The 25,129-nt window shown below is 52.1% G+C and overlaps 1 protein-coding gene across 4 annotated transcripts; it reads left to right on the top strand.

Moving 5' to 3' along the window:
• The first annotated feature begins 4,492 nt into the window (after window positions 1-4,492).
• On the top strand, window positions 4,493-24,567 carry SUN2 (Sad1 and UNC84 domain containing 2). 4 transcript variants are annotated; one of them, XM_012801199.2, is made up of 18 exons: window positions 4,493-4,619; window positions 7,507-7,654; window positions 8,740-8,927; window positions 9,101-9,238; window positions 10,146-10,241; window positions 10,595-10,688; window positions 12,219-12,289; window positions 14,622-14,746; window positions 17,416-17,670; window positions 18,127-18,204; window positions 18,645-18,688; window positions 19,268-19,433; window positions 19,709-19,930; window positions 20,215-20,299; window positions 20,577-20,692; window positions 20,808-20,975; window positions 21,261-21,353; window positions 23,121-24,567. In XM_012801199.2, exons 2-18 carry the CDS (start codon window positions 7,533-7,535, stop codon window positions 23,232-23,234), a joined length of 2,175 nt encoding a protein of 724 aa, XP_012656653.1. In that variant the 5' UTR covers window positions 4,493-4,619; window positions 7,507-7,532; the 3' UTR covers window positions 23,235-24,567. The 4 variants fall into 4 exon arrangements, 3 of the variants coding, with proteins under 3 accessions (XP_012656653.1, XP_023365029.1, XP_012656652.1); XR_002771622.1 differs by having other exon boundaries at window positions 4,567-4,619; window positions 20,812-20,975; XM_023509261.1 differs by lacking the exon at window positions 4,493-4,619 and adding an exon at window positions 5,165-5,184.
• The last annotated feature ends 562 nt before the right edge of the window (window positions 24,568-25,129 follow it).

A 25,129-nucleotide genomic window follows, 5' to 3' on the forward strand; every position in this document is an offset into this window, starting at 1 on the left:
GGGACCCTTTAGAGCCCTGTGTTCCCCCTGGGGCATAAATGTCTTGCTAAGTTGTAAGACATTTGTCTTGCTTTCTTTTCTGGGGACAGAGTCTTGCTCTATCACCCCAGCTAGAGTGCAGTGGTGGCATCAAAGCTCACTGCAGCCTCCAAGTCTTGGGCTAAAAAGATCCTCCTGCTTCAGTCCCCCAAGCAGCTGGGTCTACAGGCATGCACGACCATGCCTGGCCAATTTTTAAATTTTTGATAGAGACAGGGGTCTCACTATGTTGTCCAGGCTGGTCTTGAACGCCTGGCCTCAAGTGATCCTCCCACTTCAGTCTTCCAAAGTGCTGGGATTATAGGCACAAGCCATGGTACCTGGCCATGATCTGCTCATTTGGCTGCCTTCTCCGCCAGACAGTAGTCTCCTAGAGAGCAGGGGCCATGTCTTACTTTGGCAGAGCAGGCATATTATAAGCATTCACTAAATAAATAAATGCTGGGAGGCACCCGTGGCTCAGTGAGTAGGGCGCCGGCCCCATATACTGAGGGTGGCGGGTTCAAACCCAGCCCCAGCCAAACTGCAACAAAAAGTAGCCGGGCATTGTGGCGGGTGCCTGTAGTCCCAGCTACTTGGGAGGCTGAGGCAGAAGAATCGCCTAAGCCCAGGAGTTGGAGGTTGCTGTGAGCTGTGACTCCGCTGCACTCTACCGAGGGCGAAAAAGCAAGACTCTGTCTCTACAAAATAAATAAATAAATAAATAAATGCTTATAAATAAAAATATAATCAGCCTTGATTGAGCACTTACCCAGGCCCAGACTCTATACTAAGGTCCTGTACATTAATATCATCCCCATTTGACAGATGAGGACATTGAGGTTATAAAATGTCAAACAACTTGCCCAAGTTGCTCAGCATCTGAGTCTCAAGCTGGACCACTGGTGCAGCAACATCCCTATGGGAGGTGGAGCAGCTGGTGAGTGTGGAGTGTGTCAGAGGCTGAGAGTTAGTTTCCAAGAGGAAAGACCTTCCACAGACATCTAGCAAGTCCAGGGATTCTCACCACGGACCCATGTCCTATGGGCCCCAGCACTGCCCTCTCTGAGCCTCACAGCCTTCCTCTGAGCACACAGCCCCCTACAGGCAGCATACACCAGGCCGGGCACTGCACAGGGGGTGTTAGTGACCATGAGTGATAACTGGAGTTTACACATGAGAGCCAGACATCAGCCTGTCAGACCCTCATGCCATCCTCTGGGGCCCTGAGTGACCATTATTCCTGTTTGAGAACACAGTGTGACAAGTGTTTCTGTCTTAGGAACGTGGGAACAGGAAAGCCTTCACTGAAGAAGAGAGTGTCCTTGAAAGATCAGTAGAATTTCATCAGGCAGAAGGAGAAAAGGGCATCTCCGTCCAGAGCACACGCTGAGCTGGGGCTTGGGAGTGAGAGGCCTCAGGGTGTGGCCATGGGAGTGTAAGTGAGGTCCGCAGCGGGGCGAAGCCACACCAGGAAGTCGGTGATTGAAGATAGGGAAGCTCCAGCCAAGCACTTGGTTGATGTGCATTTATTGAGCATTTATTAGGAGCCAAGCACCATAACAGGTGTGGAGGGACAGAGATGACTAAGGCACAGTCATCCACTAGAGTCTGGGCCAATCTCGGCATGCCTGGGTTACCCTCAGTCAGGAACCCATATTCTGTCCCTGGCACCCTGGCTGACCCACTTTGTAACCAGAATCCAGCTCCTTTCCCTCCTCAGACTGGACTTCTTCCATAAAAAGAGCGTAACTGCCCTTGTCAACTGGTGATGGAGCTCTTTGAGCCCTTAGGATGAAAGATTCTGTAAATACAGAGCCTTGTCACTGCACTGGGTGGGGTGAGGTAGAGAGCCCACATCAGATCCCCAAGAATGCAGAGAAACAGCCCCTGGGAATCAAGAGGCACCAAGCTGCTCTGAGGTCACCACCCACTGACAGCTGCCAAGTGTGTTCCCACAGCCAGAAAGCCTGACATGAAAGTCCCCCACCCCCGGCGAGGTCTGCCTGTGATGGTTAAATGACAGACGCCAACACCCTGGCTGCTAACTGATGCCAACAGGAGGGAGGGAGAAGTGGAGGTGGCTTTGGTTGCAGGGAGGTTACTGGAAGCTTTCCCCTCACTCTTGTGTTTACTGGACACAAACACACTAAGGAACCACTATGGACCTGTCACTTGCCCAGGGTCCATGGAGGAGGTGGACAGGCACATAGCTCATTTCACCTCCACATGCAGTGTTACAGAGGAAGCCTGGTCTCTAGCAGCACAGAGAAGCCCATCTGACATTGACAAGACAGACCAGGGGCCCAACCCCTTTCTTCCCCACTCAAAAAAAAAAAAAAAAAAAAGAACAACCACAGGAGGCAAAAGCCCTTTGTGACTGAACAGTATTTGAAGTTCTTCCACATTCCCTTACTCATTTGACATGTGCGAATGAAAGGCCAGAGAGCTAGTTGATTTGTCCAAGGTCACAGAACCAACTGCCATGAAGAGAAGACAGTCATAATTATTCTCATTCCTTGGCTTGTGGCTGCATCGTCCCATCTCTGTCTCCATGGCCACATCCCCCTCTCCTCTTCTGCTCTGCCTCTCTCTTTCAAAAGGATACTTGTGATTACATTTAGGGCTCATTGTGATAAGACAGGATAATCTTCATTTCAAAATCTTTAATCACATCAGCAAAGTCTCCCCAGTTAGGAAACCATTCATAGATTCCCAGGATTAGTATCTACTACCTGTGGGGACCAGTATTTCACCTGCTCCAGGCCCATGGAGGCAGCATAGTGTGAAAGGGGCATGGATGGGCTTTGTGTACCCTCCTTGCTTGCTGAACCAGCATCCTGGGACAGGGTTCTGCCTGCTGAGACCCTTGGAGAGGAGGGAGTCAGGCTCAGCAGTGGAGGTGGTAGAATGTGGAGACTCCACTAGAAGTGGTTAGGATAGAATCAGAGAATTAAGGACCCTGGTGATGAGAAGGAATCAAGAGAGGACCTCTTCCCTACCCACACGCTACCCCTAAATCTGATTTAAATTGTCATTTCAGTCCCACATTGAGCAGATACTCAGACAGGAGCCAGACTGTACCAGTCCCTGTGAGCCAGCCCTGGTCCTCATGGAGTCTAAACTCAAGAGTAACACCCACTAGCACTGTTGTCGCTAGGATGCTGTAAGGGCAGGTGGTGCCCCTCTTTTTAGGTGGGGTAGTGGAGGCCCAGGAATGGGACTGTTTTTGTCTGGAGTTGGGCTGGAGCCAACTAAGTTTTGCATTTCTTCACCCCCTAACCCCAGCACCTTCCTGCACCTCAGTGATTTTGTCATTTCTTGTCTTATTTCCTCTTGGCACTTTAAAAGTGTGATACTCTGTTTCATCTTCCGGGAAGATGGAAGATGAAAGTTCTTGCAGAACTTGCACAGGAAGTGACTCCTTGCATACTGTGCATTTGCCTGAACAGCTGGCGGGTGGGGAGCAGGACCCCTGGAGTCAGGCAGCATTGCATGCAAATACTGAACACTCGGTCCAAGTCTGAGTAAGGCAGAAGAAAAAGCTGCCAGCCTTTGCCTGCTTCCAACACAATTAAGGCAAACTCCCTCTTTAAAACAAAGGGCACTCGTGTAATTTGGGTACTCTGGGTAAAGAGCTAGAAGGGCCAGAGCCTTGCGCTTGTTTGGAATCCCTAAATTAACCCTAAATTGGAAAGAATGCCGGTTTGGATGTGAACAGGATCTTCTAAGCTCAGTTTTATCTTTCTTTGTGGCTTTGGGAAAATCACTTAAAACTTCTATGCACCTGTTTTCTTGTCTGTAAAATGGGTGTAGAGACAGCGGGTTCCTAGGACAATCAACCAAGTGCCTCGCATTTAGCAAGCCTTCAAGAAACTTTACCCAAAGCTCACTAAGGTCTACCCGCGCTATCCTTGGGGTGGGCCCCCACCTTTCATTCTGGCCATCTCAGGAAGGTGGTGTCCCCTAGTCACCCAATTCCTTTAAGGCCCTGGTACCCAGCCTTGCTCTCAGCCTTGCTGGCTCACAGCAGGGGTGCGCTTGTGGGAGCGCTTGGAATAGTCTTGGTGTTTTGCTCCATCAGACCAGGAATCCAATGTGCACCAGGCCCCAGTGCAGTCTCCAGTGGAGTCCTCCCGCGTCAGGGGTTGGAACCCACCCCGCGCCTCCCACACGCAGATTGCTGGGCTGGGCTCGCCAGGACGCCCGGCCCACGCGGGGGGCGGGACGAGCCGGAGCCTTTGTGTTCAAACTGGCCTATAGGTGACGGCCGTGGGCGGTGACGGCAGGCGGGGTCTGGCCAATGGGCTGCGGCCTGTCAGCGTTGACTGACAGGCGCACACATACACACTCGGCCACGCGCGCGCCGCCGGGCCCCACTCGCGCTGCGCGGGCCTCAGCCGGTCGCATTGTCCACAAGCCTCGCGTTGTCCCGCGAAGCTGCTCTCCACGCTTCCCCGCGCTCCGGCTCTGACCCGGCCACCGCCTCGGCCCTGTGCTCAGCGCCACCCGCTGGACCCCGACGCGGGAAAGGGGCGCGCCCGGGCGGCGCGGCGGGCCTCGGACGCCCCCGGGCCGGCACGGAGAAGCAGCGGTAGCAGGTAACTGTGGGCCGGCGGACTGGGCTCCGGGGTGAGCCTGCCTCACCGCAGGCCCTGGCCCGGCCTAACTCCAGGGTTACCGACAGGCCGCTCCAGTCAGGGCCGACCTGCTGGGCCTGCTTCTTCCTCTCCCGGGCTACTGGGGCTGGGCTTCAGCCCAGTCCCGTGCACGCCCCTGGGCCAGTCGGAAAGGGCCAGCGCGGTGCCAAGGCCGGCGCCCTGACTCATCTCCCCGCCGGCACCGCCCCTAGGGCTGGCCTCCCCACTGGTCAGCCGGGAGGGCGGTGTCTACAGGCGGGAGTTCCCGGAGCACCCTCCCGGGAGGAGGGGAGCAAAGACTCGGCTGTCCCAAACCGGCCCTGGGCAGTGCCTACGGTTTCTGTGCCAGGCGGGCGGTTTCCCAGGACAAGCAGTTCCCAGCCTCTGCCGCGCCTGTCAGAACTCTGGATAGGAGGGAGGCCCGTTTCGTTCAGTTCTAAAACAAAACAAAACAAAGCAAATGGGGGGCGGGGTGTGACTTAGAGCGAGAGGCTGGAAGGCGAGCCTTTGGCGACAGTTTCTGCAGGTTCAACCCTGAGGAGTTGCGGGGGTGGGGGGAGTAGCACCCAGAGCGTTTGGCGGCTCTCACTAGAGATGTAGTGTGACTGCGGCGCCTGGGGAGTGAAAATGTCAGGAAGAAGAGGCCCAAGATCTAGGTTAAGTCTGGGGTGTGCACGGATACTGCCATATAGTCTGTGAGGGAAAGAGGGGGGTGGAATTGTGAGAAAAGGATGTAGTTCAGCTCAGAAGGGGAGAAGGGTTTCATCTGAGGGTTTCTTAAGTGACTTGTGTGAGTGCGGGAGGAGATCTGTTCTGATACGCCAAAGATTTGAGTTCCCCAAGAAGTTCTCTTGTTTTGGAGAATGGGGCCTCCACCTTCTTCATCTGTGAAACCCAGGCTCAGTGGTAAATTGTTTTGTGGTATCAGGACCCTGCAAGAAAGACGAAGAGGCGTGCCTGGGAGTTCTGGGAGGGTGGAGGCGGGTGCTGACAGCTTTTAGCACCCACCACCACCTCTGGCAGAGTATTTAGATTTTTAGCAGCAGCAGCTTGGGTAGGTGTAAACATGTTGCAGGGGTTAAGAGGAAGAGCCCTATGTGGATATCTGTAGCTTGCGGGTGGGGGCCATTGTGGGGGTGGCATTACCTTATAAGGAGTGGAATATAGACTAGGACCTGAGCCAACTTCCTGGTTTGGCTACTACCCGTTGGTCCCTTTACCAACATAGGCAAAAACCTGGGAGGGTTGCCAGATGGGCACCCTACCTGGGAAGAAGCCAATAAGGGCAAAACGTGAGGCTACTTGTTTTTCAGAAGAGGACTTTCCAGCTGTACTAGCCAGACTTTCTGGTTCCTATAGTCTGGGTTGGGATGTGTTAGTCTATACCAGTGGTCCTAATGCCACGACCCTTTAATACAATTCCTCATGTTGTGGTGACCCCTAACCATAAAATTATTTTCATTGCTACTTCATAACTGTAATTTTGTGACTGTTATGAATCGTAATGTAAATATCTGATATGCAGGATGGTCTTAGGCGACCCCTGTGAAAGGGTTGTTCGACCCCCAAAGGGGTCACGACCCACAGGTTGAGAACCACTAGTCTATGCCCACCATACAACCCAGAGAACTAGTAATTTTAAGTATTAATAAAAAATATTAGAAGTAATAAAAAGCCACAAGAACTAGGAACTCTTGAGTATGCTTAGGATAACAATGACTTTGTGATATAGGCCAGCAAAGGAGATTTTGAATTTAGGTTGCTAGAGCTGAAATGTTATTAATCTTTTTGTGTCAGAGAAGGCCACCTTTGGCCATATCTTTTCACTTTGGCTTCCTTTATCCCCAAGTATCAATTCCAGAGCCTTGATTTCCGCCCCTTGTGGTGATGGGGACTGACTGTAATTCCATACTGTGCTCCACCTCCGTTTTGTTAGTTTGGTTACGAATATTTGTTGTACGCACAGCCTCCTTCGGAGTGTATGTGGGCTAGAAGAAACTCTAGTTAGGGATACTCAACACATTCCTGAAACAACTCAAAAACTTCATGGCCTTGTAGGCTTTCAGATCTGAGGTCAAACCCTGGCTTCTGGCTCTGTCACTCACAGGCTGGGTGACTGTGGGCAAGTGCCAATCATCTCAGAGTCTAGCTGGGATCACTGATACCTTCCTCACTTGTAAGGATCAGAAATGGGTGCGTAAGGACCCTGGTACCTGGTAGGCTTCTATCCAAGTATTTTCTCATCATCATCATCTTATTAGGACATGGTAGCACAATGTGCACCAAGGAGACCTAAAATACAGCCACCATCAGAACATAGCTGGGGTGTGCTGGGGGAAGTTTTTCTGGAGTCAAGGTTCACCTGGGCCCTGAAACAACAAAGACAGCAGAGGCAAGCACTTATTGTCTAAAGGAAACAGCTAGAGTGAGACTGGATCCAGTTCTAGGGAGACAACAGGCAAGACAGATGCACGGGAGGGTGTGCAGGGTGGGGACTGAAGGCATTTTAGTGCCTCCATGGGCTTCATTCTCTGCTGCTTGTCAGAGGTTGAGGAAGGCCCAGTTCTGGCTCACACAGAGCCCAGCACCAAGGAGGAAAGAGATAAGGAGACTGAAAATTAGAAAACCTGTGGAAGGTTCCCTGGAAGAGGCTGTGTGATCACTAAGTGAGCCCATAGGCCGGGCATGGGTGGCAGTGGGTGTGCGGCCTGGAGAAACCTCACAAATCCCCACCACACTGCCTCTCTGCCCGTCCAGACGCAGTGCCTCATCTCTCCTCCTCCTAGGGTGACCTGGGGACAGCCCCAAGCTTCACTTGTGTTCCTCTTCTCTCTCCCAAAACCTTCAGGGAAAGGGTCCATATCCCACCTCATCATGTCCCGAAGAAGCCAGCGGCTCACACGCTACTCCCAGGGTGACGATGATGGCAACAGTAGCAGTGGAGGGAGCTCAGTCACCGGGAGCCATAACAGCCTGTTTAAAGACAGTCCTCTCAGGTAGGGACGCAAGGGATTAGGATTGTCACAGCCCCTGTAGATCGCACCACCCTGCAGAGCAGGTGACTTCCTGTTGTGACCTTCAAGTCCAATCAAGGGGGTTCTGCCTTTCTTCTCTTCTATGAGGATGGCAGTCTCAGTGCCATTTCTCCTCTCCCTCCTGTAAGACAGTGCTGCTGCCCTCAGGGCTAGAGGACAGGAAGTGGGGAGAGGCAGCTGCAAGCTTAGGGCAGGCCGGAAGCCCCAAAGTTGCTAGCTGGGTTCACAGGAACCTCTTCTGCTCTAGAGGGTCAGGTTGATTTGACCATCCTTCCTGGGCCCACGCCTGTGTGTCTCAACACCTGTCAGGCCACAGAAGCTGGCCAGAGCCACAGCTGAGGAAAGGAACAAGTCCCCAGGGTGCTGGCAGACAGGCTGAGGGAGGGCAACTGCCTGCTTGTTCTATCACCACCCCTTGTAGTTATAAGGCCCAGGTTATAGGCCCTGCAGTTTGGCTGGCTCTAGGAGGCCACACCAAGTGTGGTGAGGTTTTCAGTGGGCTGTAAAAATTACTAAGCCATTAAGAAGCGTGGGAAGAGGCTCGGCGCCTATAGCTCAACCGGCTAAGGGGCCAGCCACGTACACCTAAGGTGGCGGGTTTGAATCCCCAGCCCAGACCCGCCAAACAACAATGATGGCTGCAACCAAAAAATAGCCGGGCGTTGTGGCGGGCGCCTGTGGTCCCAGCTACTTGGGAGGCGGAGGCAAGAGACTCGCTTGAGCCCAGGAGTTGGAGGTTGCTGTGAGCTGTAATGCCACGGCACTCTACCCAGGGGGACAGCTTGAGGCTCTGTCTCAAAAAAAAAAAAAAAAAAAAGAAGCGTGGGAAGAAGCTTTGGCTTTGAAGTTAGAGACTTGGGTTGGAATCCTGGCTCCATCCCTAACTGCTGCCCTTGCCTATCTGCTTGTAAGATTCACAGATAAAAGGAGCAGAGGCAGTGCATGCCTGGGGCAATGGGGGAGATGGGAGCTCTAGCTGCCTAACAGCAGGATCTCAGTGTCCCACTGGGCTCACCCCCCTGCTCTCCCTGGGGATTGTCCCACAGGACCTTGAAGAGGAAATCCAGCAACATGAAGCGCCTGTCCCCAGCACCACAGCTGGGCCCCTCCTCCGATGCCCACACCTCCTACTACAGCGAGTCCATGGTCCAGGAGTCCTGCATAGGCAATCCCCGGGCAGCATTGCTGGCCCGGAACGCCCTCCTCCATGACTTGCATAGTGACTCCTACTGGAGTGAGTATGGAATCTTTCTCTCTGGGCTTTGCTTCCTCTGAGATGCTCCTGGGAGTGTGGGGTTGGGGGGGGGCACACTCTGGAATACCCTCCTTGGAGTGCCTCTCTGCCCAGACCTAACTTTGCAGAGCCTCTTTGAGGTCCAGAAGGGCCCCTTGTTCTTCCCTGCACAGGTGAGGACCTGCGGGTGAGAAGGAGGAGAGGCACAGGCGGCACTGAGAGCAGCAAGGTCAACGGGCTCACTGAGGGCAAGGTCTCTGAGGACTTCCTTGGCTCTTCCTCAGGCTACTCCTCTGAGGATGACTTCATGGGTAGGCAGTGCTTTCTCCCTCCTGAGCAGGTCCTGTGGCTGTGGGGGGCCCACAAGAAGCCTGAGTAAGGAGTACCCTGGTAGCTTTAAGGAACATGGTAGGTGGCAGACACTTCAGCATCTCCCTGGGGCATCCCACCTGTGTAGGAACCCATGCAGGGGCCTACGGTGGCTTCCACTCCCTGGGTTGTGACTGCTGCTCACTTCTCTGCCTGCCCCACTGTTGTGTTTGGGATTATTTCCAGCACTTTAACATGGGGCTTCACACATAGTAGGTGGTCAGTAATTCTTTGTGAAATACATGTCTGACCCCTTAGATCAGGGGTCCTCAAACTTTTTAAACAGGGGGCCAGTTCACTGTCCCTCAGACCATTGGAGGGCAAGACTGTGGGCCCTGGGACAAGTTGGCTGCTAAGCAGGACAGACAGTGGCAGGAAAAACACCTAGCAGGCCGGATAAATGTCCTAGGCAGGCTGCATGTGGCCTGCAGGCTGTAGTTTGAGGACACCTGCTTAGATGATCTGTGGTCTGAGCTCACAGAAGACAGTGAAGAAAGAAGAGACAGTCTCCATATAACATGGCTTGAAAGAGATGACAGGCTTGGTGCCTGTAGCCCAGCAGCTAGGGTGCCAGCCACATACACCAGAGCTGGCAGGTTCGAACATAGCCTGGGCCTGCCAAACAATGACAACTACAACAAAAAATAGCCAGTGTTGTGGCAGGCACCTGTAGTCCCAGCTACTTAGGAGGGTGAGGCAAGAGGATCACTTAAGCCCAAGAGTTTGAGATTGCTGTGATGCCAAGGCACTCTAGTCAGGGCAGCATAGCATGACTCTGTCTCAAAAAAAAAAAAAGAAAGAAAGAAAGAGAGGACAAACTGAGCTGGTTCCCCTTCCTCTTTCCTGCAGGCTACTCAGATACAGACCAACAGAACCCAGGTTCACGGTTAAGGAGTGCTGTCTCTCGGTTGGGCTCCTTCTTCTGGATGGTGGTCACTTTTCCAGGTGGGTGCTGCCTAAGCTGTTCTCAGCCTCTTCCATTCTTTACAGCAGTAATTCTTACCTATCTTTCTGTAGTTGAGCACACAGCTCACACAGAGAGACTGGAGGACCATCAGGGAAAGTACATTCTGAAATAATTTCTGTGAGCCCAGAGCCTGAGATAGACCAGCTGCAGAACAGGACAGAGGGCATGGACAGTGTGGGCAGGTGGGACCAGAGGGACTAGGTCACTGTGGGACAGGACACAAACATGGCCAGTGAGTGCTAGGGTGGGGGTAGGGAAGATCACAGATGGGTGAGAGAGTGATGCTCCCGACCACAATGTGAAGACTTAGGTTTGATGGTCACTTTCCTAGGCCGGCTCTTTGGACTTCTCTACTGGTGGATTGGCACCACTTGGTACCGCCTGACAACAGCTGCCTCCCTTCTTGACGTCTTTGTTTTAACCAGGTGAGTGAACCTCCAGCCTTCACAATGAATCAGAAAGTCCTAGGCCCAAAGGGGAGGGTCATCTCTCTGAAGGTTCTTCCCTGTTCATTTGGAGCTGCTGTCAGTGAGCATGGAGTGGCCTCCATAGAGCCCACCTCCCCTGACAGAGGACAAGACTCAGAGTCAGGGTTTGCTCCCCAAATCAATAACTTCAGGGCAGTAACCTAGAACAGGGGTTCTTATTTCTTCTCGAACACTTACTACCAAATGCCACCCCAATTCAGCCACTTAGGATTCTCAGGTAATGGGTGGCTTTCTTCCTGCTAGTTAGAACTGTATGCTCTAGCCAAGAGGTGGGGTTTCCCAGAAAGTCCATCTTCCCTGTCATGCCTAAAAGAGCATAGACCTCCAGAGCTCTCCCCTTTATGGTAAGAAGCCACAAAGATGCTCTGCCTAAGGATGCTGTGGGTTAGTTCTCTAAGTCTCTAAACCAGCAGAACCAGGATTTGGGAACTTACCCCTGGGCAGAGGAAGGAAGATTGAACCAAGAAGTCAGAATCCTTCTGGCCACAATCTAGGTCTGGGTAGGCAATCAGGGTTTGCTGAGAAACAGTGGGGAGACAAGGATAGATTTGTATCTCTAAAAAAAATTCCTTGTTTTCCTAAAAGAAAATATTGTCTGAAGAGTTACTTTGTTTTTCTATATTTGCTTACTTAGGGGACCACTAAAAAATTTAGGGTTCTTCAAAGACCATACTATTTTTATTTATTTATTTATTTTAGAGACAGAGTCTCACTTTACCACCCTCAATAGAATGCTGTGGCGTCACAGCTCACAGCAACCTTCAGCTCTTGGCTTAGGCGATTCTCTTGCCCCAGCTCCCCGAGTAGCTGGGACTATAGGCACCCGCCACAACGCCCAGCTATTTTTTGTTGCAGTTTGGCCAGGGCTGGATTTGAACCTGCCCCCCTTGGTATATGGGGCTGGTGCCCTGCTCACTGAGCCACAGGGGCCACTCCCTCACACTATTTATTTTTAATAGCATCAATAAAATTCACAATCGAGCAGCACCTGTACTCAGTGGGTAGGGCGCTGGCCACATGCACCAGGGTTGGTGGGTTCGAACCCAGCCCCAACCTGCTAAAAACAAACAAACAAAAATACCCGGGCATTGTGGCAGGTGCCTGTAGTTCCAGCTACTCAAGAGGCTGAGGCAAAAGAATCACTTAAGCCCAAGAGTTGGAGGTTGCTGTGAGCTGTGACTCCAGGATACTCTACCGAGGGCAACAAAGTAAGACTGTCTCAATAAAAATAAATAAATAAATAAAAATAAATAAAATTCACAATCAAAATTGTCCCCATTGCTCAAGGCCTGCAGTACCGGTAAGGCTCTGAAGCATCCTGTCTGGCCCCATCATAAGCCCATGGGTGCCCCCTTAGCTCGTTTGGCACTCAGGAAAAAATTGTGAGGGACTCCCTGGGAGAACATAGAGGTTTGTGGTTCCTGTTCACATCTCTGCCTCCTTGTCCTGCCCTCCCTTGGGCTCCAGGCGTTTCTCATCCCTGAAGACATTCCTCTGGTTCCTGCTGTTGCTGCTGTTTCTGACCTGCCTGACATATGGTGAGTCTGAATGCTGGGGCGAGTGTGGGGGTAGAATGTAGCAGGCACTGGCACTCAGCAGAGATGTGCATAGCATGTGGGTGGTGACCCTTGGCAGACAGGGAGGGAAGCAGGATGGGGAGGCAGGGACAGACTAAGCCTGGGCAGTGCCTGAGCCCCAGGCCTGGGCCTGCCTTGCATAGCTTGCCCTGCCTGGGTCCTCTCCTGACTGAGGCTGCCCCTGCTCCAGGGTGTCCCAGGGGCAGAAAGATGAATGTCTCAGTCTATTGATCTTGCCCTAAGCTGGGTAGTCAGTGTACATCAGGGTGTCTCTGGAGTATCCTTTGTGCTACCCAGGGCAGGAACACACCCTAGCACAACAGTGTGTGGGAAAAGAGCAGGGTCACTGATGCCATCATTATTAGCAGTCATTCTCCCTGCATTCCAAATCAGGGATATAGGCTGTGTGGTAAATTATTTATACAAGATTAAGTTAAATCTTTAACTATCTTTAAGGTAAAAACAATAAAGTAAGATAGGCACAGTGGCTCACACCTGCAATCCTAGCACTCTGGGAAGGCTGAGGCGGGCAGATCACTTGAACTCAGGAGTTTGAGACTAGCCTGAACAAGAGAGAGAGAAAACCCATCTCTACTAAAAATAGAAAAATTAGCTATGGCTGAGCACCTGTAGTCCCAGCTTTTCTGGAGTCTGAGGCAGGGTTCCTTGAGCCCAGGAGTTTGAGGTTGCTGTGAGCTATGATGACACCACTGCACCCTACCCTGGGTGACAGAAGTAAGCGCCTCTTTTTATACAATAGCAGTTTTTTACTGTTCTAATCTCCAGCACAGACAAGTTTATAAAGACACTTCGTGTTCAGCTTTTCATTCAACAACTTGGTCAATTTTGTAATTCCATGAGAGCTGGCTCCTGGTTCAGTTTTTATGATTGTACCAGTTTATAGTTAAAGACTATAAAGACTGTGCTTGCTTTTCTTTTTAGAGAGTTGGTTTTATAAGTTTAACATCTATTCAACTTGAATATCTGCTATTATTAATAGGGCAGAATGTTTTTCCAAATGTTGGTTTCCTTTTTATGTTTCCTGTTGTAAGAACAGCTTGTTCGATCCAGTGGAAACTGGGCATCACCCGTAAAACAATAATAATACTTGACCAGGTGTGATGGCTCATGCCTATAATCCTAGCCCTCAGGGAGGCCAAGACAGGAGGATCACTTAAGCTCAGGAGTTTGACACCAGCCTAAGTGAGAGCAAGACCCTATCTCTACTATAGAAAAATTAGGCCATTGTGGCAATGACCTGTAGTCCCAGCTACCAGGGAGGCTGAGACAGGAGGATTGCCTGAGCCCAGGAGTTAGTGGTTGCTGTGAGCTTAGGCTGATGCCGTGGCACTCTAGCCTGGGCAAAAGAGTGAGGCTTTGTCTTGAAAATTGAAATGGTCCTTTATAACTATAGCATTTTATCCAGAAAGCACTTTCTCATGTGTTACAAGTTTAATTTGTGCTTCACCATGGCCTGGTGGGGTTGGTAGAACCAGGGTCATGATCATGTCATGTGGAGATGTGTGTGGAGAGTGATCTGCACAGGGAGAGCCTGAGTGAAGCCTGTGTCCGCATCAGACTCCAAGCCCAGTGAAGCCTATGCATCTCCTTGCACCTGCCAATAGTTGATGCTTAAGCAGCCATCGTGGAGTCTCACCAGGATAGAGAACCCTCAGTCAGTGTCTTTTTTAGGTTTTCTCCCTTTCCCCCATCACATGGAGCTCAAGAGTAAGCAGGTCACAAACAGATGGCCCCTATAGTGAGATCTAAGTGTCCCTGTGTGGATACAGCTTGGTGCTCTTGTTGTGGGGCTGCACGTGGTCTCACTTAGAAGGGAGGTGCCTTCTGTTCCAGAGATCCTCAGCCCTGTACCACATTAGGGCCACCTGGGGCACTTTTAAAACCCTCCATGCAGGGGCCCCAGGCCAGGGCAATTAACTGCCCTCTGGAGTTCCAGAGACTGGTGGTTTGAAAGCTCTGCAGGTGATGCTGATGGACAGCCTGGTCATCCCTAACTCCTTAAAGATGTTTTCTCCAAGTTTTGCCATTGACCGAGATGAAGGATTCTGAGGGGCTGGGGGTGTGTGAGAATGAATGTGCTCTGAGATTGTCAGGTGGAAGTTACCACCTCAGAGAATAGTGGGACCCTGCATCCCTGTATGCCCCCAGCAGACCCCAGCCTCTGGTGGGTGAACCAGACCCGGGTACCCAGCAGAGAGGAGGCTGCCACTCTCCTGGGCATGTGCCTCCTGCGAGCCCCTGGCCTGGGTAACCAGCCTCTTCCTGTGTGCAGGTGCTTGGTATTTCTACCCCTATGGACTGCAGACATTCCACCCTGCTGTGGTTTCCTGGTGGGCCGCAAAGGACAGCAGAACGCAGCAGGAGGGATGGGACTCCAGAGACTCACCACATTTCCAGGTGAGTGTCGCAGGGTGGGAGGCTCCCAAGGGTTTACAGACAGATGACAGTGAATGTGGCAGGCACTCCCTCAGCCTGCCTGAAACCTTACACACAAAGCTGAGGGATGCTGTCCTAGCTAGGATGTCCCTTTGTTACTATTTGGGGTGCAGGTTATGTGTGTGTGGGGGGGGTGTTGCCTGCACTTAAATATGACTCAAAACTATCCAAAAATTAGTTGACATCCCAAGAAGCACAGAAAACAAAAGGAAAAGGAATATGACAAATCATCTTGTCTACTTTATTCCTTTTCTTTTCTTTTTTCTTTTTGTAGAGTTTCACTCTATCACCCTCAGTAGAGTGCCATGGCATCACATAGCTCACAGCAACCTCCAACTCTTGGGCTTAGGCGATTCTCTTGCCTCAGCCTCCCGTATAGCTGGGACTACAGGCACCCACCACAATGCTCAGCTATTCTTTTTGTTGTTGCAGTTTGGCTGGGGTCAGGTTTGAACCCACCACCCTTGGTATATGGGGCCGGCACCCTACCCGCTGAGCCACAGGTGCTGCCCTGTTCCTTTTTAATACAATTTCACAAACATTTACTGAGCACGTCCTGTGAGTAAGGTAATATCCTGGACAGTGGATTAAAAGTACAAAGCATTTGATTAGCTTATGAATTTGTGGGTCATCTGGGTGGCACTTCTGGTCTGAACAAGGAAGGACCAGTGATCTTGGCCAGGCTCCCTGGTATGTGTGAGTATGACACAGATTATATATGTGTGTGTGTGTGTGTGTGTGTGTGTGTCCGCATGCAATTGACTGGTGAGTCAGTTGAGGGCTGGCTGATGTAGGCCCCTGCTTGGGACAGCTGTTCTCCATGTGCACTTTTGTCACTCAGCAGGCTAGCCTGGGCTTGTGCCCTTGTCCCTGGACAGGGTTCCAAGAGAGAACCAGGGCAGGCCAGATCTCTGGAGGTCTTCATTAGGAACCAGTGTGCTGTACCTTCTACCACATCCTACTAGCTGGAGCATATCTAAGAGCTAGTCCAGATGCCGGGTGGGGAAATAGACTCCACCTCTCAGTGGGGAAGGTGATGTTGCAGAGGGTGTGGACACAGGGAGAAAAGACAGACAGTGGCCATTTTTTTGATCTGCTGGAGTCTAAAGATGATCAGGCCCAGGCTGTGTTCTCAAGGAGCCTGCAGTCAGCACAACCAGAAGGTATATGAGCACAGGTCTTGGTGTTGACAAAAATTTAAAACTCTTTATCCTCTAATTATAGTTACTTGAACTGTGCTTGCATCTCACTGAAATTAATTTGCTTTCACATTTTTAACCATCTCTTTTTGTGGATATCACTTTCCTGACCGTGATCTTACACAGAAGCATCTGTGTAAGTTGACAGACCCAAGGGACTATAACAAACTGGTCAATATCTGCAGGTGGCCAACATGAGGAACTAGGACTACTGTACTGATATGTACATTTGGCATATGTCTAGTCTGGTCTATGAAAATTAGGTCAATTTAAGGAGATGGTCAATGTAGGGTTGGTCAGCTCTGGAGATTCTATATTGCATAAACTAATGATGCCTGTCATCTATGACTTCTGTTTTTAATCATTAAAGACATTAAATCCAATTCAATTTCAGAGCCACTTTCTCTGTAAAAAGTGGGAAGCAAAAAATGAATACATCTTGTATTTGCTTATGTTTACCTAAAGACACCAGTAAAGATAGTTGCCTGGTCTGGGAGAGGCAGTGGTAAGGACACTGGTTGGATGGGGCAGAGGTTAGGAGCCTAACTTTTTGCTGTGTTTGTGTGGTTTTTGAGTCAACAAATGTATTGCCTATTTAAAAAATGGAAATTCTTGCTTTTGGCTTTCAGCTCGGAGGAGGCAAAGGTACAACTTTCTTCGGTCATCCCAAATCTGGGTTCGTCTGACACTAGCCGCCTCCACCATGCCACCTATAATATAAAAAAATTAAGAATTAAATTTTAAAAAGTGGAAATTCTAAAAATCAGAACCTTTGCCACTCACCAGCTGCCTGCCCTTTAATTGACAGTTGACAGACTATATTTTATAATTTTTCTTGACAAAGATTTTGTTGTTAAGCCACAAAGTTCTCAAAATTTATGACATACTGTCAAATGCCACCCTCAAGTCCTAATGTCTTTTATTCTGTCTTCTCTGTGTAACATCCAGTTCAAGAGGAAAAAGAAAGTGTTTTCAAATTATTTTGTCTTTTAGCTGTAGTTACCTACAAGAAGGGAGTAAGCTGTTGGGAGTTGCTCTGTCGCACCTGTAGGAGGAAGGGAGGGGGTGGCTTCAGCCCAGCAGGTCACCCAGCCCCTTGTGGCTACCCTGCAACATCCCCAGCCTTTGTGTCTTCTTGGACTGTCCTTGCACTCAGACCTTCTCTGTGGCCTGCCTTCACTCCTCCTGGGAGATCAGACTCCCATACCATGTCCTCAGAGACACTCCTCTGCCTCCACCCTGCACACAGCACACCCAGCTCAGATCAGCCGTCCCCTGCCCACCTGCTGCAGCTGCCTAGCCCGGCATGTGCTCACCAGGTGCCCCTGGGATCCTTTCCTTTTCCCTGTTGGCTATGTCAGAGTGGTGTCTGAGAAGTGCTGTCATCTAAGGGTCTCTCATCCCTGTGGCTGTCTCTCCATACCCTGTCAGGCTGAGCAGCGTGTTCTGTCCCGGGTGCACTCTCTGGAGCGGCGTCTGGAAGCTCTTGCTGCTGAATTTTCCTCCAACTGGCAGAAGGAGGCCCTGCGCCTCGAACGCCTGGAGCTGCGGCAGGGGGCCGCTGGCCAGGGAGGTGGTGGTGACCTGAGCCATGAAGACACCCTGGCACTGCTGGAGGGGCTAGTGAGCCGCCGCGAGGCTGCCCTGAAGGATGACCTGCGCAGGGACACCACTGCCCGCATCCAGGTGGGGCCGAGTGCCTCAGGATGGGAGCTGAGTGTCGTGTGGGTGACACCCACGGGAGTGCAGGACAGTCAGCAGGTGGGGTGGAGCACACAGGAGAGAGAAAGCAGATATCATTTGGGATCGGACAGCTCCGCCATTTGGCAGCTACTTCCATCTCTAAACCTCAGTTTCCTCCTCTTTAAAATGGAGATTCTCATGTCTCCCTACCCCCACCCTCCATCGTGAGATGCCTGATCACAGGGCCCTGGCACAGCCCCCGCCACATGTAAGTGCGTGGAGGAGATGGAGTGGGGGTCATATGTGTTTCAGGAATGCACTATAGCAAAAAGGTCCAGAACTGAAGCTTTGGAAGCAAACAGACTTGGTTCCGGTTCTAATTATGCCATTTCCTAGTCATAAGGGCCCCTCCACACTTGGACTGTGCCTGATCTCCAGTCCACTCTTCATGTCTGACAGGAAGAACTGGCCGCCCTGAGAGCAGAGCACCAGCAAGACTCAGAAGACCTCTTCAAGAAGATCGTCCAAGCCTCCCAGGTGGGCAAGCTTGGGGACACTCGGGAGCTGCGATGGGATCCTGACCCAGTTCAGGGTGTTCTTGGTCAGAGAGAAATACCTTCAATTGCTTAGCCCTGCAGAAGGGCCTACTTTGATGCTGAGTAGGGTGGGGGTATGCAGTCCCTGACTTCTCGGCTGGAATGCCCTACAGAGATGCCCTAGGATGTGTTGGGGACAAAGCAGCCCATTGTGCCACGTGGCATGTGCTAGATGAATGGATGATGGACAAATGTCCAAGTGTGTCAGACACAGAGCAAGCCTCTTGTAAGGACTTTGACCAGGGGGGCATTTGCTGTAGGGAACAGGAGACCCTGGGGCCGGGATGCGGTTAAGCAAAGACCTAGTAAAGCAGATCCTACTCTGGGAGATGGATTTCTGAGCTTGGTGTTTTTTGTATTTGTCCCTCTTCCTACTGACAGGAGTCCGAGGCTCGTATCCATCAGCTGAAGTCAGAGTGGCAAAGGTAATGGATGCCGCCACTGGCCTAGGCCTGCTCCCCACCCTTCCCTACCTCACTCCCCAGGTAGGATTGGGGAGCAGAGCCCCAGAGCAAAGCTCTGATCCTGTGGCCAAGCAGAGAGGGGATGGTTGAAACCTAGCTCAGGACCTCTGCTCTTTGTCTTTGAGGTGCTGTGGAGGTTAGCAGGGAGTCACTGATGGCAGGAGGCAGGCACAGTGGTAGGACTGGGACTCATTTATAGAGATAGCATCTGTTCTTACAGCCTCATGTGGCTGTCTTATGCTCCAGATGTCATACTTGTCAAGGACATGAGAGCTGAGGCAGGGGAGATACCAACTCTGGGCTGAGAAAAGGAACAGGAGCAGAATTAGCTCCTTGGGGCAGGTGAGCCAGTTCCTAGACACCTATGCCGTGTTCTACAGCCAGGATCTCCAGCAGAGGCCTTGTCCCTCTCAAGTTTATGATGGGTGGTGGACACACACCCTCCTAACAGGGGCCAGCTAGGGGGTCTTTTTTCTTCCTCAGCATGGCCTTTCCTCCAACTAAAGAGATCCAGGGCTTAATCTTCTCTCTCGGGTCTAGGATGACCCAAGAGTCCTTCCAGGAGCACTTTGTGAAGGAGCTGGGGCGGCTGGAGGACCAGCTGGCGGGCTTGCGGCAGGAGCTGGCAGCCCTGACCCTGAAGCAGAGCTCAGTGGCAGATGAAGTGGGCCTGCTACCTCAGCAGATCCAGGCTGTACGGGATGATGTGAGTGCGAACACCCTTTCCTCTGAGACTTTTCTCCCTGGGCGTCTGCACAGCAGGTGCCTCTAGCCCCATGGGTTGGCTCTTCTTTGAGGATGTTCTTCCTGTTTTTCTGTCAATAATCATAGGGAGTTGCTCATAACTCTTTCTTCTGGTGGTTTCCTCCTTCCCTAATCCTGCTGCCAAGCTAAGCACTGCGTGTTTTGGGCCCTGGCCCTGCCATAACACCTTCTGCTGTATTTGCAAGCCTCCCAGGGTGACACTTTTTTGGTCTCTAGGTGGAATCTCAGTTCCCTGCCTGGATCAATCAGTTCCTTCTGCGAGGTGGAGGAACCCGCACTGGATTCCTTCAGAAAGAGGAGATGCAAGCTCAGCTGCAAGAGCTAGAAAACAGGATCCTCGCCCACATGGCAGAGATGCAGGGCAAGTCAGCCACGGAGGCTGCAGCCTCACTGGGACTGACGCTGCAGAAAGAAGGTGTGATCGGGGTGACAGAGGAGGTGAGGACCACGTGCCACCCCTCCCCAAACAAACACACACATGCCCGCACATGGCTGTCTTCCCTGGAAGCTACAGACCTGGCCAGTCCCATACTGCCAGCTCCTTGGTATGCCCCAGGACAGAAGTGCCATGCAGCAGGCTCTATATTTGAGGCCAGTATGGTGGGTGGACAATACCCATATCTGCCCAGGCACCAGCACAGTGAGAGTATAGGAGAGTCAATGTGGGGTACAGACGGACAAGTCTTCTTCCTGCCACAACCAGGCTCTGTGCCGTGTTTCAGCAGGTGCACCGCATCGTGAAGCAGGCCCTACAGCGCTATAGTGAGGACCGCATTGGCATGGTGGACTATGCCCTGGAATCAGGAGGTGTGTGTGCTGGTTCCCTGGCATGTGCCAGGGCAGCTGAGGTACTAAGCAAGCAGGATTTGGGGTCAGCAGAAACCCCCAACCCGGAACTTGCAACATAGGCATATAGTGGTGCAGGGGAGCAGCTGACAATGACAGCTGCTCAGGGGTCTGGGTTAAAGCTAGAGAGGAGGCCTGGGGTATCTGCCCTCCATCCTCACGAGGAGACAGGTAAAACCTGAGTGGGTTGTCTGGGTTCTCATCCCATGCGGGAGCCCACCCTGCCTTCCTGTCCCAGGAGCCAGTGTTATCAGCACCCGATGCTCCGAGACCTACGAGACCAAGACAGCACTCCTCAGCCTGTTTGGCATCCCGCTGTGGTACCACTCCCAGTCACCCCGGGTCATCCTCCAGGTGGGCACCCAGTAGGGACTACAGCAGGGCTCTGGGCACACTGAGGACTATCCTGCCCTGGAACCGGGAAAGCTGGATGCGGGCCCTGCCTTGACAAGATTTTTTGCTCCTCCAGCCAGATGTGCACCCAGGCAACTGCTGGGCCTTCCAAGGGCCCCAGGGCTTTGCAGTGGTGCGCCTTTCTGCCCGTATCCGCCTCACAGCTGTCACCTTAGAGCACGTCCCCAAGGCCTTGTCACCCAACAGTACCATCTCCAGTGCCCCTAAGGACTTTGCCATCTTTGTGAGTATCCACCTCATGGGGGCCAAGAGGGAGTGCAGGAAGACCCTGGGGGTCTCAACTGAGGGTCTAGTTGGGGGTCCCTCCTTGGCTGGGAGGGAGAGAGGGGATTAGGAAGAGGTGGAACCAGGGTGGAAGAGGGCACTTCAGGCTTTGGAGGAAGAAACTGAAACATGAGAGTTAAGTGACTTTCCACAGGCCACCTGCTACCTCAACCACTGGGTGGAGAGTGTTTCTCTCCCTGCTTGGCACTGCACCTCCCTTCTATCCCTCCACTCTCTTTTGCAGGGGTTTGATGAAGATCTGCAGCAGGAGGGGACACTTCTTGGCAAGTTCACCTATGATCAGGATGGCGAGCCCATTCAGACATTTTACTTTCAGGTACAGGATTCTAGTACCAGCACACTCACCTCCCATTTGGGCAACAGACGTTTCCCCAGCACTTACTCTGCCAGCCATAGGGTTCAGAGAGGGAAGACTCAGCCACTGCCCTCCACTCCCCTCCCACAAAGCAAGATATAGAACCAGAGATGACAACCAAATGAGGTGTAGATGCACCCTGCATATGTGAGCACAGGGGAGGGCACTTTCCAGAAGCGCAGCATCAGGGAAGCTTCAGGACAAAGCCCCCACAAAGGCAAGATTTATGAGAGAAGGGTTGGGGTTACTAGGAAAGGAAGGTTGTGAGGGGCGTTCTAGAAGGAGCCACCAGTGTGTGCTGGAGCACAGGCACTCCAGTTGGGCCAGCCAGGGCCTTAGGCAGTGTGTGGGGCTAAAACTTAAGTGAGTATTGGATCTCCTGGGCCCACTTTGGAAAGGCAGATTCCCATCCCAGAAGCATCTGATTCCTTAGGGCTGTCTCTAACCCAGAAGTGTCTGATTCCTTAGAGCTGATGGGACCCAGGAGCCTGCATTTGAACAAACCATCCAGATGGGTCCCAGGCAGGCAGCCAGGCCCTACTCTAGGGAAGTCTTGGTGTGAGGAATTGGGTGGAGCTGAGGGCATCTTGAGAATAGCCCAAAGGATAATGGCAGGAATTTCAGCCCTCCAGGCTGTGGGAGGTGACACTGCTCTGCTTTAGGTGACAACATGATGTCCATTTTAGTAAGGTCACTGGCCATGTATAAATGGTTGATGGAAGGAAGCAAACCTGAAGCCAGGGGAATTATCAGGAAGTGGTGGCAGGGAAGCTAGCAGAATAGATAGGTCAAGAGGGGGTGTTGGGGCTTGGCGCCTGTGGCCACATACACCAAGCCGCATACACCTAAGGTGGCGGGTTCAAATCCAGCCCGGGCCTGCCGAAACAACGATGGCTGCAACCAAAAAATACCCAGGCACTGTGGCAGGTGCCTGTGGTCCCAGCTACTTGGGAAGCTGAGGCAGGAGACTTGCTTGAGCCCAAGAGTTGGAGGTTGCTGTGAGCTGTGATGCCACAGCACTCTCTACCTAGGGGGATAGCTTGAGGCTCTGTCTCAAAAAAAAAAAAAAAAAAGAGGGGGTGTTGGCGATGTCAGGCTGAGTTTGAGGTACCTGGGGGACAGCTCAGCAGAACTGTTGGAGACTAGATATAAAGACTGAGTTGTCAACTCTGAGGTGATTACTGAGCCTGGAGGTTAGAGGACAGGAGGCTGTGTCAGAAAAGCCTGGAGGACAGCGGACGAGCAGGAGCTTACTGGGCCTCTGGCATCTGCTGAGGTGAGAGTTGCTGAACCCCTGGCTCAAACACTGGTATTAGGAAAACAAAACAAAACAAAACTGGTGTTTAAACATAAGGGACAGAGGCCTGATGGACACTTGAGAAAGAAAAGAGGAAACTGCTATGTCAACACCCATCAAACTCTTCTGAAGGTCATTCTGTCCATCAGTAATGATGAAACAGCGATATGAATGAATTCATTTCAGTTTTGGGTAAACTGTGCTTGTCCTCAGTAGCAGGCCTAGTGCAGGCTCAGGTGGGTCAGTGGCCCTGTAGGAGCACTGGAAACTGCTCCAGAGACTGAACAGGGGGCCGTGAAGCCCAGTTCTCTTGAGCCAGGAGGAGTGGGGATCTCTCTGCCCAAGGTGAGACTGTCTCCTCCTCATATCTTCTCTGTCAGGAAGGTCTCTTGAGACTCTGTGGTGCTCTTAACCCTTTTTTCTCTACCTAGCCCCCTAAGATGGCCACATACCAGGTGGTGGAACTGAGGATCCTGACTAACTGGGGCCACCCTGAGTACACCTGCATCTACCGCTTCAGGGTGCACGGGGAACCCGCCCACTAGCCCTGCTTTCTCCTGCCAGCTGCAGCGCCTAGAGTGGGTCAACACCCACCACTTCCTCCACACGCTTCATCAGCGCCCTGACTTCTGGGAATAAGAGCCAGGAGCTCCAGCTACATGGAGAGACAGCACCAGCAGCTCCTCTCACTCTTCCTGCCCCTCAGGCACTGGCGCAGTTACATATATAGCATGTGGGGCACAGGGAGGGTGAGAGGTGAGCCTGAAGGCCGTTGCCTACAGTGGGGAGGCATGTGAAGGAAGCAGGCGCCAAGGCTGTGGGCAACATGAGCTGCCCCCTCCCCTGGCAGTGAACTGAGGTCCTGGGAGGAAGGCACTCAGCACAGAGGAAGCACCTGGTGTCACGCTTCTGGGCTTTTCCAAAAGACTAATGCCATCAACCTAGGGACACATGAACCACAGGGTCCCTGAGGAGCTTCCATAGAAACCTGTATCTGTCCCAGGTATTAAGGGGGATGGGGGGCCTGGCTGCCTGTGTGGCTCTTGGGGCCAGGGCCAGCCCTGCTCCGCAGTAGGAGGAGTTGCTTTTTTCTCTGCTGATGTTGGAGCTAAAGCCCATTCTGCTCTCCACTCCTGCTAAGGACTGCTGTGCCTCAGAGCACACTTTCCACATTCTGTGGAAAGTGTGTAGAGAGCCCCAGGTATCCCACTTACATCTGGGATTAGCTGGTGGGGTAGCAGGGGACTCTCTGGGCTCTCGTGGTGGTCCAGTGGCAATGCTGATGGTGTCGTCCAGGGTATTGGGAGGGCTGTCTGCACTTGTGCACCCCCATCCAGTCAGGCCCTGATGTCAGGGCCCTACCCTCAGAGGCTCTTCCAGCTCTTGCTCAGATTGTCTCCTTTCTGGCTTGTTCTCTATGGGGACAGTTAGTTGGGGCTGGAGGAAGAGGCTGGTAGAAGTTGCCCTGAGTAGGAGGATGAGGAGGCCCTGCTGTATTATGTATATATTTTTCAAGGTCTGTTTTTTTAACTGAAAAGCTAAGGGCTTGATTCCTAGCCCCGTTCTGTGGGGCACTGGGTGACACTCAGTTCCTTTGTTTCTGGCCCCAGAGGGCTTGGGCCTGCACGGAACAGGCAGGAGGGCTGTGTGGACACATGCCCTTTGTTATAGGGCTGGGCCCCGAAGTGGCTCTAGAGCAGGTGGTGGCTATGTAGCAGCTGTCCCCATCCCTCCAGTGCTGGCCCTTACCCCATCCCACAACAGCCAGGTGGTTTTTTGCGCTCTCCTGTCACAAATGCTGCACTACTGGTTTTTAAGTTTTTTATCTCCAGATTCTAATTTATGCCTATGCAAAAAATAAACAATGCCCAGGATCAAGGGAATGTGGTTTTTATGTGGTCATCACACAGGGTACCCGCTCTTGGGAAAACCAGGGAATAGTCTTGGCCAAACTGATGTCCCACAGATTCCTAACGTCTAGAAACCCAGGACTTTCAGCTAAAGACCCAAGGAGGTCTACTCCGTGTTAGGACTTGGCAGGAGGAAGTATGGTGGCTGTATTAGCTGTCCCTAATACCCCATACTACAGGGGCAGCTTCCCTGTCCATCAGTGCCATTGAGCAGAGATAGTAAAAGCTATCCACTTACTAACAGGAGTTAGACATTCACTGCTCTGAATAGCTAGAATGCCAGCTCAGTGTGTATGGGGCGGGGGGTGGGGGAAGAGACATTCAGTCTAGAGGTGATTCCCTCGTGTACCCGAAGCCTCTCGTACTGACCATGGCACCTGGCCTGGGGCTGGTGTCCCTCATGTCTGAGAAGAGAGGCAGGCCAGCACTCTGGGAGGTCAGGGTGGGTGGACTGCCTGAGTGCACAGGTTGGAGACAGCCTCTGAAAATAGCCGGACATTGTGGCAAGCGCCTGTAGTCCCAGCTACTTG

The sequence above is a fragment of the Otolemur garnettii genome, unplaced genomic scaffold (genome assembly GCF_000181295.1).
Source record: "Otolemur garnettii isolate 467f Iridium unplaced genomic scaffold, OtoGar3 scaffold00007, whole genome shotgun sequence".
Lineage (NCBI taxonomy): Eukaryota > Metazoa > Chordata > Mammalia > Primates > Galagidae > Otolemur > Otolemur garnettii.